Genomic DNA, 15,399 nt, shown 5'->3' with positions numbered 1-15,399 from the left:
AAATTTTTCAGGACCTGTGAAGGATATCCGAGTGGACACTATTCGAGAAATTCAGCTGGTTTTCGGTGAAAAGTTTAACGGTTGATGAGAGATTGTGGAGTTTCTTTCGCTTTACGGACAGCTCACAAAGCGGATCAGTGCGGCGCGGTCGGAGGTGGCGTCCGTCTGGCTGTTTCGAGCTGAAAACATCCTAATTTAAGGCTCTGTTCACCCAGGACGTCGTCAGAGAACAGAGAAGTTTCAGAAGAAGTCGGCATGAGGAGTTTATGCGGACATTCCACTGTTAAAGGAGATTTTGTAATGAAAGAACGTGCGGGCAAATTCGCCGAGTTGGATCCGTGACGACGCCGCAAATCCGTCTGCGCCGCGACAGGAAAAACACCTCCGTGTTGAAAACCATTTTGTAAAATTCAGGCGGCTTTTGATGGCTTTCAACAAGTGAGTATCTGAGAAATTGTTTAACAGCTGGGCATGTTCCAACTTGTCTGTTAAGGTTTCCAATGGAGGTGTTTTTCCTGTCGCGACCCCCCGCGGTTGGGTCCGGCCCGATATGCGAATCTGCCCGCACGTTCTTTCATTACAAAATCTCCTTTAACAGTGGAATGTCCGAATAAACTCCTCATGCCGACCTCTTCTGAAACTTCTCTGTTCTCTGACGACGACCTGGGTGAACAGAGCCTGAAATGTGGAAGTTTTCAGCTTGAAACTGCGAGACGACGCCGCCTCGGAGCACAGATCGTCCTTAAAGCGACACTTACAGACCAAAATCTCTCATCAGCCATTAAAATTTTTACCGAAAACCAGCTGAATTTATCGAATGGTGTCCACTCAGTTGTGCCTTACAGTTTTTAAAAAAATTTTGATCAAACAAAGCAGCAGTCTCTGAGCCATTCCTAAACAATGAAAAAAATGACGAGAGGGTGGGCCACTCCTCACTCAAAGACTGCCCACAGGCGAATGACGTAACCGACAGGCGTGAAAAAACTCTCGCATGCCCACGAGGGTTCAAGCATGTCTGATGTAATCACACGTGATTCAAATCCATATGGCTTTTGCAGAAATAAATGGATGAACAAAAAGTTAAAAGTGGAATCACGGTGTAAAAACAACTGTGTTTAAAGCCAGCAAGCCACGGATGGAAAGGAAGCCACTGAGAAAGAGCACAAGCAAGCCACGGATGGAAAGGAAGCCACTGAGAAAGAGCACAGAGGCAGCTGTCCATGAAAGGACAACAGCAGCGCGTGCGCAGAAGAGCGATTTTGCATTAATAAATTGACAAACATAAAGTTTTGTGTGTTTAAAGCTGCAGAAGAAAAGCCAGTGAGCTGCGGAGCCAGCGAGGAGCACAGAGGTGGCTCTCCAGGAACCCGTGGTTCAGTTCTAGCTGGTCTTGTGCATTACAGGTGGACAGCAGCCTGGCGCACAACTGCAGAGCTGTTCTGGAGCATCTATTTTTGGACTGTGTTTAAAAAACTGTGACATCTTTAAATGCTGCTGTGAATCTGTGAATTGAAAACTCACACTTTAAAGGGACCAGGTGTGGGAGGGCTGGAGGTTTGGACCAAACCCATGCCTAAACGTGCGCCAACATGGCGTTATCATGGCGCTATCAAGGCACTACGTGGCTTAGTGTGGCTGATGTGAGCCATTCGAGGCTGTAATGACCGGTCGGTCGTGGCTCACTAGAGGCTGCTACGTGGCACATGCGGGGTACAGAGAGGCACATAGAGGCCCCTTCATAGCGGTTACGTGATAGATGAAAACGTGGGTCATTCGTCAAATAATCTCTGACACACACACATGCGTTGCTTCTTCTTCATCCTTCGTTACTCGGTGGGACCCAGGCTTAAGTAATCTGTATCTGTACTCGGAGTGGGCAGGGCCTAAACTGGAACTGGGCATGGTTTAACCCGAAATGGGTTGGGCTTAAATTAGTACATTATTTTAAGTCTGAAATTGATATGGATTGATCAGAATTTGCTATATTTATTGTTTATTTGAAAACTATTTACAGAACAGCCTCAAAATTGAGATTCAAATCAATTATTTTGATCAAAAAAGTAAGAGAACTGTTTACAGAACAAGTTTTTATAAACTCAGAACATGAATATTCTTAAGTCTATGAATGAATATTTAAAGAACAGCCTAAGAATTGAGATGCAGATCAAGGATTTTGATCACAAAAGTAAGAAAACTGTTTACAGAACAAGTTTTTTTTGTGTGTGTGTGTGTGTGTGTGTGTGTGTGTGTGTGTGTGTGTGTGTGTGTGTGTGTGTGTGTGTGTGTGTGTGTGTGTGTGTGTGTGTGTGTGTGTGTGTGTGTCTGTGAGAGACTGGGGGCAGTGTTGTGTGCTGTGCATGCTGTTATGAGGGGCATTCTATTTACAATACGTAGTGTCGCTACATGTTTTTATTTAAGTGATGTTTAACATCTTGGTTGTATTTATTTGTGATATTTGATGATTTTATATGTGTCATATTAATTCGGGTCAGGGACTGCAGATGTAAATTAGCCTAAGGCTAACTCTGGTGCAATGCATCAAATGGTGACATTTATGTTTTAATTGCACATGGTTACTTTCAAATAAATTGAAAGTGTATGAATTAATATTTAAAGAACAGCCTCAGAATTGAGATTCAAATCAATGATTTTGATCACAAAAGTAAGAAAACTGTTTACAGAACAAGTTTTTATAAACTCAGAACATGAATATTCTTAAGTTTATGAATGAATATTTACAGAACAGCCTTAGAATTGAGATTCAATGTTTTTGATCACAATAGCAAAGGAACTATTTTACAGAACAAGTTTTTATAAACTCAGATCATGAATTTTCTTAAGTGTATGAAAGACCTTCAATAAAAGACCCAGACTTTAGATAAAGCTGAGGTTGCGGCACGCTCTGCTTACTAATAAATTAAAAGAGCATAGTAAAAGCAGAAAAAGCATAGTAACATACTATGTCAGTATGCTAACCATATGGAAGGGAAAATAAGTGCGTCTTAAGTCTGGACTTGAAAATCTCCACAGAATCTGACTATTTTATTGATGCAGGGTCATTCCTGCATCAGGAATGTTTTACATCATTATTGTATGGCCTTGCCTTACAATATAAAGCGCCTTGGGGCAACTGTTTGTTGTGATTTGGCGCTATATTAAAAAAAAATTGATTGATTGATTGATTCCTCAGAACAGGGGCACGATAAGAGAAAGCTCTGTGACCCGCAGACCTCTTATTCACCCTAGGGACACAAAGTAGTCCTGCACCCTGAGAACGTAAAGCCCGGGCCGGTACGTAAGGTTTAATTAGGTCAGCTAGGTAGGGAGGTGTCAGACCATGAATAATTTTATAGGTTAGTAGCAGAACCTTAAAATCTGATCTCACTGGGACAGGAAGCCAATGAAGGGATGCCAAAATGGGTGTAATGTGGTTGATCTTTCTGCTTCATGTCAAAGGTCTGGCAGCAGTAACCCTAATGCAGTCCAGCCCTAATGCTGGACTGTGTGCGGTAAACCAGAAACATTGCAGTAGTCCAATCTAGAAGAGACAAATGCATGGATCAGGGTCTCAGCATCAGCCATAGACAGGATGGGACGAATCTTCGCTATATTTAGCAGGTGGAAGAAAGCAGTCCTCGTAATATCTCTAATGTGGAGGTCAAAGGACAATGTAGGATCAAAAATTACCCCAAGGTTCCTCACTTTGTCAGTGTGATGTATGACACACGAGCCGAGGCTGAGTGTTGTCAAATTGATGCCGATGTCTCGCTGGACCAAGAACCATCATTTTAGTCTTATCAGAGTTTAAATGTAGGAAGTTGCTAGACATCCAGCTTCTCACTGATGCAAGACAATCTTCTAAGGATTTTATGTGAACGAGATTACCAGCAGTTATCGGCATGTATAACTGAGTATCATCAGCATAGCAGTGAAAGTTAATCCCAAAACGCTGCAATATGTGCCCAAGGGGTGCTATATAATGGCAGAAAAGCAGGGGGCCTAAGACGGACCCCTGTGGAACCCAAAATTTCATGTCACTAAGGTTAGCGGTAGTGTTATTATACAAAACAGTGAGAACGACTGATCAGGTATGACTTCAACCATGCAAGGGCACTCCCAGTAATCCCATAATGATTCTCCAGCCTATCAAGTAGAATATGATGATCCACTGTATCAAATGCAGCACTGAGGTCTAACAGCACCAGAGCCGTAGTGGTGTCCGAATCCATTGTAAGCAGAAGATCATTCACCACTTTAGTGAGAGCCGTCTCTGTGGAATGATATTTTCTAAAAGCAGACTGCAGTGGCTCAAAAAGATTATTCTCAGTAAGATAGTCCACGAGCTGCCGTGACACCACTTTTTTCCAGAATTTTAGAGCAAAATGATAGATTTGATATCGGCCTATAGTTTTTCAATATGCATCCATTTCAAAATGATCAAATATTTGCACAAAAACAATAAAGTTTATCAGTTTGAACATTAAATATCTTGTCTTTGTGGTGTATTTAATTGAATATAGGTTGAAGAGAATTTGCAAATCATTGTATTCTGTTTTTATTTACATTTTACACAACATACCAACTTCAGTGGAATTGGGGTTGTACTCACATACATGACATCAATATGCAAACGGTTGAAGGAGTCAGACAGACAAGCAGAGATACATTGCAACCGGTTTAATGGTGATCACCTGGACATCCAGTGACATGCGCACAGCACCACATGCTGATGTGGAGGAGTAGTGGCCCTTTTATACCCTAATACATTGCATCCTGCACTACCCTCACACACGTCTCTGCCACTCCAAGCTTCCTCATACAATACCACAACTCTTCTCTTGGAACCCTGTCATAAGCTTTCTCTAAAACATAAACACACAATGTAACTGCCTTCTCTATACTTCTCCACCACCACTCTCAGAACAAACATTGAATCTGTAGTGCTCTTCCTCTGCATGAAACCATATTGCTGCTCACAAATTGACACCTGTTTTCTAAGCCTAGCTTCTACTACTCTTTCCCATAACTTCATGCTGTGGCTGATCAACTTAATATCTCTATAGTTATTGCAGCTCTGCACATCACTCTTCTTCTTAAAAATAGGAACCAGCACACTTCATTTCCACTCCCCAGACATCTCTCCAAGACATTTCCATGCCTCTACTGGAATGTCGTCTGGACCAACTGCCTTTCCACTCTTCATCCTCTTCATAGCTGCCCTCACTTTATCCTTACTAATCTCTTGTACTTCCTGATTTACTCTCACCACATCATCCAGCCTTATCTCTTTCTCTCATTTTCTTCATTCATCAGCTCCTCAAAATACTCCCTCCACCTTCTCAACACACTCTCCTCACTTGTCAGCACATTACCATCTGCACCTTTTATCACCCTAACCTGCTGTACATCCTTTCCAGCTCTGTCCTTTTGTCTGAATAGTAAAGAAGGAGAAACAAGTTTGTTTCTTCTTCCTTACTATTAAACTTCTTGTACAGCTCACTAATACCTTTTTCTTAGCTTTTGACACTTCTCTTTTCACCTTACTCCACATCTCCTTGTACTACTGTCTTTCTTCATCTCTCCGACTATCCCAAAACTTTTTTTCGCCAACGTCTTCCTTCTTATGCCTTCCTGGACCTCTTCATTCCACCACCAAGTCTCCTTGTCTTCCTTCCACTGTCCAGATGTCTCACCCAGTACTGCCCTAACTGTCTCCCTCACCACATCTGCAGTACTTTTTCCAGTTGTCCAAAATTGCTTCTCTTCCACCCAGTGCTTCTCTCACCTGCTCACTGAATTTCACACAACAGTCTTCCTCCTTCAGCTTCCACCATCTGATCCTTTGTTGAGCTCTCACTCTGTTCTTCTTCTTTACCTCTAAAGTCATCCTACAAACAACCATCCTATGCTGTCTAACGACACTCTCTCCTGCCACCACCTTACAGTCTCTGATTTCTTTTAGCTTGCATCTCCTATAAAGAATGTGCACCTTCCTCCACTCTTATGTTTCCCTGTGCTCCTCCCTTTTTTTAAAGTAGGTGTTCACCACATCATATCAGCCAGCTCTCTCCCTTTACCAGTCATACTACCAACATTCAAAGTCCCCGCTCTCACTTCCACCCTTCTAGTTTTCCTCTTCTCCCGCTGTCTGTGGACACGTTCTCTTCCTCTTCTTCTTCTTTGCCCAGCAGTAGCCCAATTTCCACCATCATCCTGTTGCGCAACAGCACCGGTGGCGGTTGTTGTTAACCCGGGCCTCAACCGATCAGGTATGGAAATTCGATTTGTACTCTGCATGGTTATGTTGGGTTGACACAATCGTACTCATTTATCCAGGCTTGAGACTGGCACTCAGAATGTACTGGTTGCACACCTCATGTGGCTGAGTTTCTAAGACGCTTTAGCAAGCTTTAAAAATCCCACAACAACAACCAGCATGAAACTTTCCAAATAAATAGTCAATTAGTTGTTATTTTTCTCAGAATTCTGTGCACTGCTGGGCAGTAATCACTGCTGTCTTTATTAAGATAAAGTCTCTCCTCAGAAAGTGTCACCGGCAAAAATAACATGGGTCCATTTTTAATAGAACATTGCAGGAATTAAACTATTTGCTTCTTTCCTGTGTAGCAGGAATGAAATCACACGTTGTCCAAATGATTGCAGTATTCCAGTTATGTCCATCACAATATGTTTTCATTTCAGCAGCTGTGGCTTGAGGAATTCATTCATTTTCCATTCCTGCTTATTCCAGTTTGGGGTGGGGGGCACCCTGGACAGGACTCCAGTCTATCACAGGGTCACGTATATAACCACATTCACACTCACACCAGGTGGGAAGCGATCCAATGACTCCTGTCGGCATCGTTGCGCCTCACTTTCAAACACGACAATGTTAATGTGACACGTGTTTTTGAATGTATGAGTTATGGCTCACTCACACACTGCATCAGTACGCATATCACGCTGCCCCTCATATTTTAGCCCTCTCCAAAGTGTTGGTACACATGGGTCACAGTTTGTGCCCATATGTCAGCGTTTAACCGCAGATGTTGCTTTTATGAGTCACAGCTTATAACTTAAAATAGTTTCATGCATCATTTCAGCCCCATTTTGGTTGTGCGCGATGGTTACTTGATAATCTTACGTCAGTTACACATATCAGTGAAAATGTTGCTTAAAGGTGATTTTATTGAACCTATCTTCTTCTTCTTGTTTTTCTGCTCCGTAGTACCTTGGAAGGATTCTATGTGGATGACGCTCTTCAGGGCCAAGGTGTGTACACATATGAAGACGGCGCTGTCCTCCACGGGACGTACGTGGACGGTGAGCTGAACGGGCCTGCTCAGGAGTATGATGGAGAAGGCCGCCTGGTGTTTAAAGGACAGTACAGAAACAATAACCGCTGTGGGACATGCTGGGTTTACTACCCCGTAAGTCAGCTCAACACCTGGAGAGTGGAATCCCAAAAGTCTGTGGCTCAGATACCCTCCTCTTCCCCCCACCTCCAGGCAGTCGTATCTTCTAAATGTATGTCCCCAACTCTCTTCCTTGTCTCTTCTGTACACTATGTCTCCTCTCTGTCCTTATCCTGTCTCTGAAGCTACTTGGGCTACAATGTCCAGATCACCAACAGTCTCTTCAGTGTGTCTCTACCCACTGCTTACTGACTGTTGAGATTAGATTAGATAGAACTTCATTGATCCCTTGGGAAGACTCCCCCAGGGAAATTGAGGTTCCAGCAGCACTGAGGGAGATTGACAGTCATCTTGTGTTTCTTCCACTTTCTACTAAATAATCAGAACAGTTGTTGTCTTCTACCAAGCTGCTTGCCTGTTGTCCTGTAGTCCATCCCAGCCTTGTGCAGGTCTACAGTTTTGTCCCTGGTGTCCTTAGACAGCTCTTTGGTCTTGGCTATGGTGGACAGGTTGGAGTGTGATTGATTGAGTGTGTGAACAGGTGTCTTTTATACAGGTAACAAGTTCAAACAGGTGCAATTAATACAGGTAAACAGTGCAGAATAAGAGGGCTTCTTAAAGAAAAATTAACAGGTCTGTGTGAGCCAGAATTCTTGCTGGTTGGTAGGTGTTCAAATACTTATTTTATGCAATAAAATGCAAATTAATTATTAAAAAAATCATACAATGTGATTTTCTGGATTTTTTATTTTTTTAGATTCTGTCTCTCACAGTTGAAGTCAGAATTTAGGTAAAGTTGAGGCCACGGCCCCGCTCAGTTTATTAATAAAATGAATTTAAAAGAGTAATAAAGCATAGTAACATACTATGTCAGTATGCTAACCATGTGAAACGGAAAATAAGTGTGTCTTAAGTGTGGACTTGAAAGTCTCTACGGAATCTGACTGTTTTATTGATGCAGGGAGATCATTCCACAGAACAGGGGCATGATAAGAGAAAGCTCTGTGACCCGCAGACGTCTTATTCACCCTAGGGACACATAGTAGTCCTGCACCCTGAGAACGCAAAGCCCGGGCCGGTACGTAAGGTTTAATTAGGTCAGCTAGGTAGGGAGGTGTCAGTCCATGAACAGTTTTATAAGCTAGTAGCAGAACCTTAAAATCTGATCTCACTGGGACAGGAAGCCAGTGAAGAGACGCTAAAATGGGTGTAATGTGGTCAAACTTTTTGCTTTGTGCCAAAAGTCTAGCTGCAGCATCTTGAACCAATTGGAGAGCCCTAATGCTGGACTGCGGTAAACCAGAAAATAGAACATTGCAGTAGTCCAATCTAAAAGAGATAAACGCATGGATCAGGGTCTCAGCATCAGCCATAGACAGGATGGGACGAATCTTCGCTATATTTCGCAGGTGGAAAAAAGCAGTTCTCGTAATATCTTTAATGTGGAGGTCAAAGGACAATGTAGGATCAAAATCATCCCAAGGTTCCTCACTTTGTCAGTGTGATGTATGACACACGAGCCTAGGCTGAGCATTAAGTGGTCAAATTGATGCCGATGTCTCACTGGACCTAGAACCATCATTTCAGTCTTATCAGAGTTTAAAAGTAGGAAGTTGCTCGACATCCAGCTTCTCACTGATGCAAGGCAATCTTCTAAGGATTTTATGTGGATGAGATTGCCAGCAGTTATCAGCATATATAACTGAGTATCATCTGCATAGCGGTAAAAGTTAATCCCAGAACACTGCAATATGTGCCCAAGGGGTGCTATATAAAGGGAGAAACGCAGGGGGCCTCAGATGAACCCTTGCGGAACCCCAGACTTCATGCCACTAAGGTTAGAGGTAGTGTTACAAAACACAGTGAGAACAACTGGTCAGGTATGACGTCAGGCATGCAAGGGCACTCCCAGTAATCCCAAAATGATTTTCCAGCCTATCAAGTAGAATATGATGATCCACTGTATCAAATGCAGCACTGAGATCTAACAGCAACAGAACCGTAGTGGTGTCCATATCCATTGTAAGCAGAAGATCATTCACCACTTTAGTGAGAGCCATCTCTGTGGAATGATATTTTCTAAAAGTAGACTGCAGTGGCTCAAAGAGATTATTCTCAGTAAGATAGTCTATGAGCTGCCGTGAAACCACTTTTTCCAGAATTTTAGAGCAAAATGATAGATTTGATATCGGCCAATAGTTTTTCAATATACTAGGGTCAAGATTAGGTTTCTTAAGTAATGGTTTAATCACTGCAGATTTGAAACATTTAGGAACAGATCCAGAAGTTAAAGAAAGATTAATAATTTCCAGCACAATCGGCCCAAGAGTGGGCCACAAGTCCTTAAACAGTTTTGTTGGTATAGGATCAAATAAACAGGTTGTGCTTTTTATTGACGTTACGAGTTTTATCAGCATGCCTAGAGAGAGACTATCATATTCTGTAAATCTAGTTAATACCTCAGTAATGGCGCCCACCTCAATAGCAGGGTGTAGTGGCTGGGTTAAGGCATGCTGGGATATGTTTAACCTGATGTCTTCTGTGTTCTTCTCAAAGTAATCCAGGAAGTCTTGTGCTGTAAAAGGAGAGCAAACTACAGGTGGTTGTCCATGAATAAGTGTTGCCACCGTGTCGAACAAGAACTTTGAGTTATGCTTGTTTTTGTTGATCAAATCAGAGTAGTAGGTCCGCTTTGTAGCCAGTAATGCATGATTATAGTCTAAGATAGCATCACGCCACACAAGGTGGAATACTTCTAATTTTGAACGACGTTATTTCCGTTATAGACCTCTTGCTTTATGCTTGAGGTCATGCAGATAATCATTGAACCAAGGTGACTGTGTTTTTGGGGGGGCATGGTTTTAATAAAGGTGGTGCAATCACGTCAAGTGTATTTTTGAGCACTGAGTTTAAACAATCCATGAGACTGTCTACTGATTGGGCATTTTTCCAAATGTGAAGCTAAGACATCAGGCAGTTTAACTTCAAGTTCAGTCTTAGTTGAGGAGTTGATACATTGCTGTAGTGATATATAAGGTTGTTGTTCCACTAAACATGGCAGCGAAACTGTAAACTTAATAAGTGAGTGATCAGAGACCACTTACGTAAGAGGCATGATGTCAGTATTTGTGACAGCAATTCCACGTGTGAGAACCAGACCCAGAGTATTTCCATTAATGTGAGTCATGTCCTGAATGTATTGCCGGAATCCTAATACATCCACAATTTCCATAAATGATTTGCAAAGGGGATCAGAAGGCTTATTTACATGAATGTTGAAGTCACCAATAATCAGAATGTTATCTGCACTTGTTGACAAGTTAGAAATGAACACACCAAATTCATCTAAGAATTCAGAATATGGGCCAGGAGGCCTATATACAGTGACAAAGTAATACAGCTGCTTATGCTCTTGCTTGCCTCTACTGGTGGTTGGCTCTCACTGCGGTATTGTATCACTTCCTGTTCCGGAGCACAGCGGTGTTTTGCTGCATCTGTTAGCTGTTTAATCTGCGCAGTTAGATTGCTCTAGTTACCTAGATAACGATTTGTTTCACAGTGTAATCTTCACGTGCCTTAACTAAAGCACTCCCTCTGCTGAATCACCTCTAAATTATTTACACATTATTCACTTTGTGTGTTTTTAGGAATCCGCTAGCTTAGCGCAGCTACTAGCTCTTAGCCGGTTTAGCATGGCGGCTTCTCCTGTCTCTCCCGCACTTTTTTGCTCTGGGTGTGAAATGTTTAGTTATTCCTCAGCCTCCTTTAGCAGTAATGGTACTTGTAATAAGTGTAGCTTATTCGTAGCTTTGGAGGCCAGGCTGGGCGAATTGGAGACTCGGCTCCGCACCGTGGAAAATTCTACAGCTAGCCAGGCCCCTGTAGTCGGTGCGGACCAAGGTAGCTTAGCCGCCGTTAGTTTCCCTCTGGCAGATCCCGAGCAGCTGGGAAAGCAGGCCGACTGGGTGACTGTGAGGAGGAAGCGTAGCCCTAAACAGAAGCCCCGTGTACACCGCCAACCCGTTCACATTTCTAACCGTTTTTCCCCACTCGGCGACACACCCGCTGAGGATCAAACTCTGGTTATTGGTGACTCTGTTTTGAGAAATGTGAAGTTAGCGACACCAGCAACCATAGTCAATTGTCTTCCGGGGGTCAGAGCAGGCGACATTGAAGGAAATTTGAAACTGCTGGCTAAGGCTAAGCGTAAATTTGGTAAGATTGTAATTCACGTCTGCAGTAATGACACCCGGTTACGCCAATCGGAGGTCACTAAAATTAACATTGAATCGGTGTGTAACTTTGCAAAAACAATGTCGGACTCTGTAGTTTTCTCTGGGCCCCTCCCCAATCGGTCCGGGAGTGACATGTTTAGCCGCATGTTCTCCTTGAATTGCTGGCTGTCTGAGTGGTGTCCAAAAAATGAGGTGGGCTTCATAGATAATTGGCAAAGCTTCTGGGGAAAACCTGGTCTTGTTAGGAGAGACGGCATCCATCCCACTTTGGATGGAGCAGCTCTCATTTCTAGAAATCTGGCCAATTTTCTTAAATCCTCCAAACCGTGACTATCCAGGGTTGGGACCAGGAAGCAGAGTTGTAGTCTTACACACCTCTCTGCAGCTTCTCTCCCCCTGCCATCCCCTCATTACCCCATCCCCGTAGAGACGGTGCCTGCTCCCAGACCACCAATAACCAGCAAAAATCTATTTAAGCATAAAAATTCAAAAAGAAAAAATAATATAGCACCTTCAACTGCACCACAGACTAAAACAGTTAAATGTGGTCTATTAAACATTAGGTCTCTCTCTTCTAAGTCCCTGTTAGTAAATGATATAATAATTGATCAACATATTGATTTATTCTGCCTTACAGAAACCTGGTTACAGCAGGATGAATATGTTAGTTTAAATGAGTCAACACCCCCGAGTCACACTAACTGCCAGAATGCTCGTAGCACGGGGCGGGGCGGAGGATTAGCAGCAATCTTCCATTCCAGCTTATTAATTAATCAAAAACCCAGACAGAGCTTTAATTCATTTGAAAGCTTGTCTCTTAGTCTTGTCCATCCAAACTGGAAGTCCCAAAAACCAGTTTTATTTGTTGTTATCTATCGTCCTCCTGGTCGTTACTGTGAGTTTCTCTGTGAATTTTCAGGCCTTTTGTCTGACTTAGTGCTTAGCTCAGATAAGATAATTATAGTGGGCGATTTTAACATCCACACAGATGCTGAGAATGACAGCCTCAACACTGCATTTAATCTATTATTAGACTCAGTTGGCTTTGCTCAAAATGTAAATGAGTCCACCCACCACTTTAATCATATCTTAGATCTTGTTCTGACTTATGGTATGGAAATTGAAGACTTAACAGTATTCCCTGAAAACTCCCTTCTGTCTGATCATTTCTTAATAACATTTACATTTACTCTGATGGACTACCCAGCAGTGGGGAATAAGTTTCATTACACTAGTCTTTCAGAAAACGCTATAACTAGGTTTAAGGATATGATTCCTTCTTTATGTTCTCTAATGCCATATACCAACACAGTGCAGAGTAGCTACCTAAACTCTGTAAGTGAGATAGAGTATCTCGTCAATAGTTTTACATCCTCATTGAAGACAACTTTGGATGCTGTAGCTCCTCTAAAAAAGAGAGCTTTAAATCAGAAGTGCCTGACTCCGTGGTATAACTCACAAACTCGCAGCTTAAAGCAGATAACCCGTAAGTTGGAGAGGAAATGGCGTCTCACTAATTTAGAAGATCTTCACTTAGCCTGGAAAAAGAGTCTGTTGCTCTATAAAAAAGCCCTCCGTAAAGCTAGGACATCTTACTACTCATCACTAATTGAAGAAAATAAGAACAACCCCAGGTTTCTTTTCAGCAATGTAGCCAGGCTGACAAACAGTCAGAGCTCTATTGAGCCGAGTATTCCTTTAACTTTAACTAGTAATGACTTCATGACTTTCTTTGCTAATAAAATTTTAACTATTAGAGAAAAAATTACTCATAACCATCCCAAAGACGTATCGTTATCTTTGGCTGCTTTCAGTGATGCCGGTATTTGGTTAGACTCTTTCTCTCAGATTGTTCTGTCTGAGTTATTTTCATTAGTTACTTCATCCAAACCATCAACATGTCTATTAGACCCCATTCCTACCAGGCTGCTCAAGGAAGCCCTACTATTATTTAATGCTTCGATCTTAAATATGATCAATCTATCTTTATTAGTTGGCTATGTACCACAGGCTTTTAAGGTGGCAGTAATTAAACCATTACTTAAAAAGCCATCACTTGACCCAGCTATCTTAGCTAATTATAGGCCACTCTCTAGCCTTCCTTTTCTCTCAAAAATTCTTGAAAGGGTAGTTGTAAAACAGCTAACTGATCATCTGCAGAGGAATGGTCTATTTGAAGAGTTTCACTCAGGTTTTAGAATTCATCATAGTACAGAAACAGCATTAGTGAAGGTTACAAATGATCTTCTTATGGCCTCAGACAGTGGACTCATCTCTGTGCTTGTTCTGTTAGACCTCAGTGCTGCTTTTGATACTGTTGACCATAAATTTTTATTACAGAGATTAGAGCATGCCATAGGTATTAAAGGCACTGCGCTGCGGTGGTTTGAATCATATTTATCTAATAGATTACAATTTGTTCATGTAAATGGGGAATCTTCTTCACAGACTAAGGTTAATTATGGAGTTCCACAAGGTTCTGTGCTAGGACCAATTTTATTCACTTTATACATGCTTCCCTTAGGCAGTATTATTAGACGGCATTGCTTAAATTTTCATTGTTACGCAGATGATACCCAGCTTTATCTATCCATGAAGCCAGAGGACACACACCAATTAGCTAAACTGCAGGATTGTCTTACAGACATAAAGACATGGATGACCTCTAATTTCCTGCTTTTAAACTCAGATAAAACTGAAGTTATTGTACTTGGCCCCACAAATCTTAGAAACATGGTGTCTAACCAGATCCTTACTCTGGATGGCATTACCCTGACCTCTAGTAATACTGTGAGAAATCTTGGAGTCATTTTTGATCAGGATATGTCATTCATAGCGCATATTAAACAGATATGTAGGACTGCTTTTTTAAAAGCAGTCCTACATATCATAAAATTAGAAAGGTCTTGTCTCAGAGTGATGCTGAAAAAGTAATTCATGCATTTATTTCCTCTAGGCTGGACTATTGTAATTCATTATTTTCAGGTTGTCCTAAAAGTTCCCTGAAAAGCCTTCAGTTAATTCAAAATGCTGCAGCTAGAGTACTAACGGGGACTAGAAGGAGAGAGCATATCTCACCCATATTGGCCTCTCTTCATTGGCTTCCTGTTAATTCTAGAATAGAATTTAAAATTCTTCTTCTTACTTATAAGGTTTTGAATAATCAGGTCCCATCTTATCTTAGGGACCTCATAGTACCATATCACCCCAATAGAGCGCTTTGCTTTCAGACTGCAGGCTTACTTGTAGTTCCTAGGGTTTGTAAGAGTATAATGGGAGGCAGAGCCTTCTGCTTTCAGGCTCCTCTCCTGTGGAACCAACTCTCAATTCGGATCAGGGAGACAGACACCCTCTCTACTTTTAAGATTAGGCTTAAAACTTTCCTTTTTGCTAAAGCTTGTAGTTAGGGCTGGATCAGGTGACCCTGAACCATCCCTTAGTTATGCTGCTATAGACTTAGACTGCTGGGGGGTTCCCATGATGCACTGAGTGTTTCTTTCTCTTTTTGCTCTGTATGCACCACTCTGTATTTAATCATTAGTGATTGATCTCTGCTCCCCTCCACAGCATGTCTTTTTCCTGGTTCTCTCCCTCAGCCCCAACCAGTCCCAGCAGAAGCCTGCCCCTCCCTGAGCCTGGTTCTGCTGGAGGTTTCTTCCTGTTAAAAGGGAGTTTTTCCTTCCCACTATCACCAAGTGCTTGCTCACAGGGGGTCGTTTTGACCGTTGGGGTTTTTACGTAATTATTGT

The 15,399-nt window shown here is 42.1% G+C and overlaps 1 protein-coding gene across 4 annotated transcripts in view; it reads left to right on the top strand.

Moving 5' to 3' along the window:
• Positions 1-15,399, top strand: part of setd7 (SET domain containing 7, histone lysine methyltransferase) — an 86,972-nt gene that overhangs the window by 19,068 nt on the left and 52,505 nt on the right. For all 4 annotated transcript variants that reach the window (XM_034181003.1, XM_034181002.1, XM_034181001.1 and 1 more), the window contains exon 3: positions 7,229-7,430. In XM_034181003.1, the coding sequence (XP_034036894.1) occupies positions 7,229-7,430 (202 nt within the window). The remainder of the gene's footprint in view (positions 1-7,228; positions 7,431-15,399) is intronic.

The sequence above is a fragment of the Thalassophryne amazonica genome, chromosome 11 (genome assembly GCF_902500255.1).
Source record: "Thalassophryne amazonica chromosome 11, fThaAma1.1, whole genome shotgun sequence".
Lineage (NCBI taxonomy): Eukaryota > Metazoa > Chordata > Actinopteri > Batrachoidiformes > Batrachoididae > Thalassophryne > Thalassophryne amazonica.
This window is presented reverse-complemented; position numbering and strand designations above follow the sequence as displayed.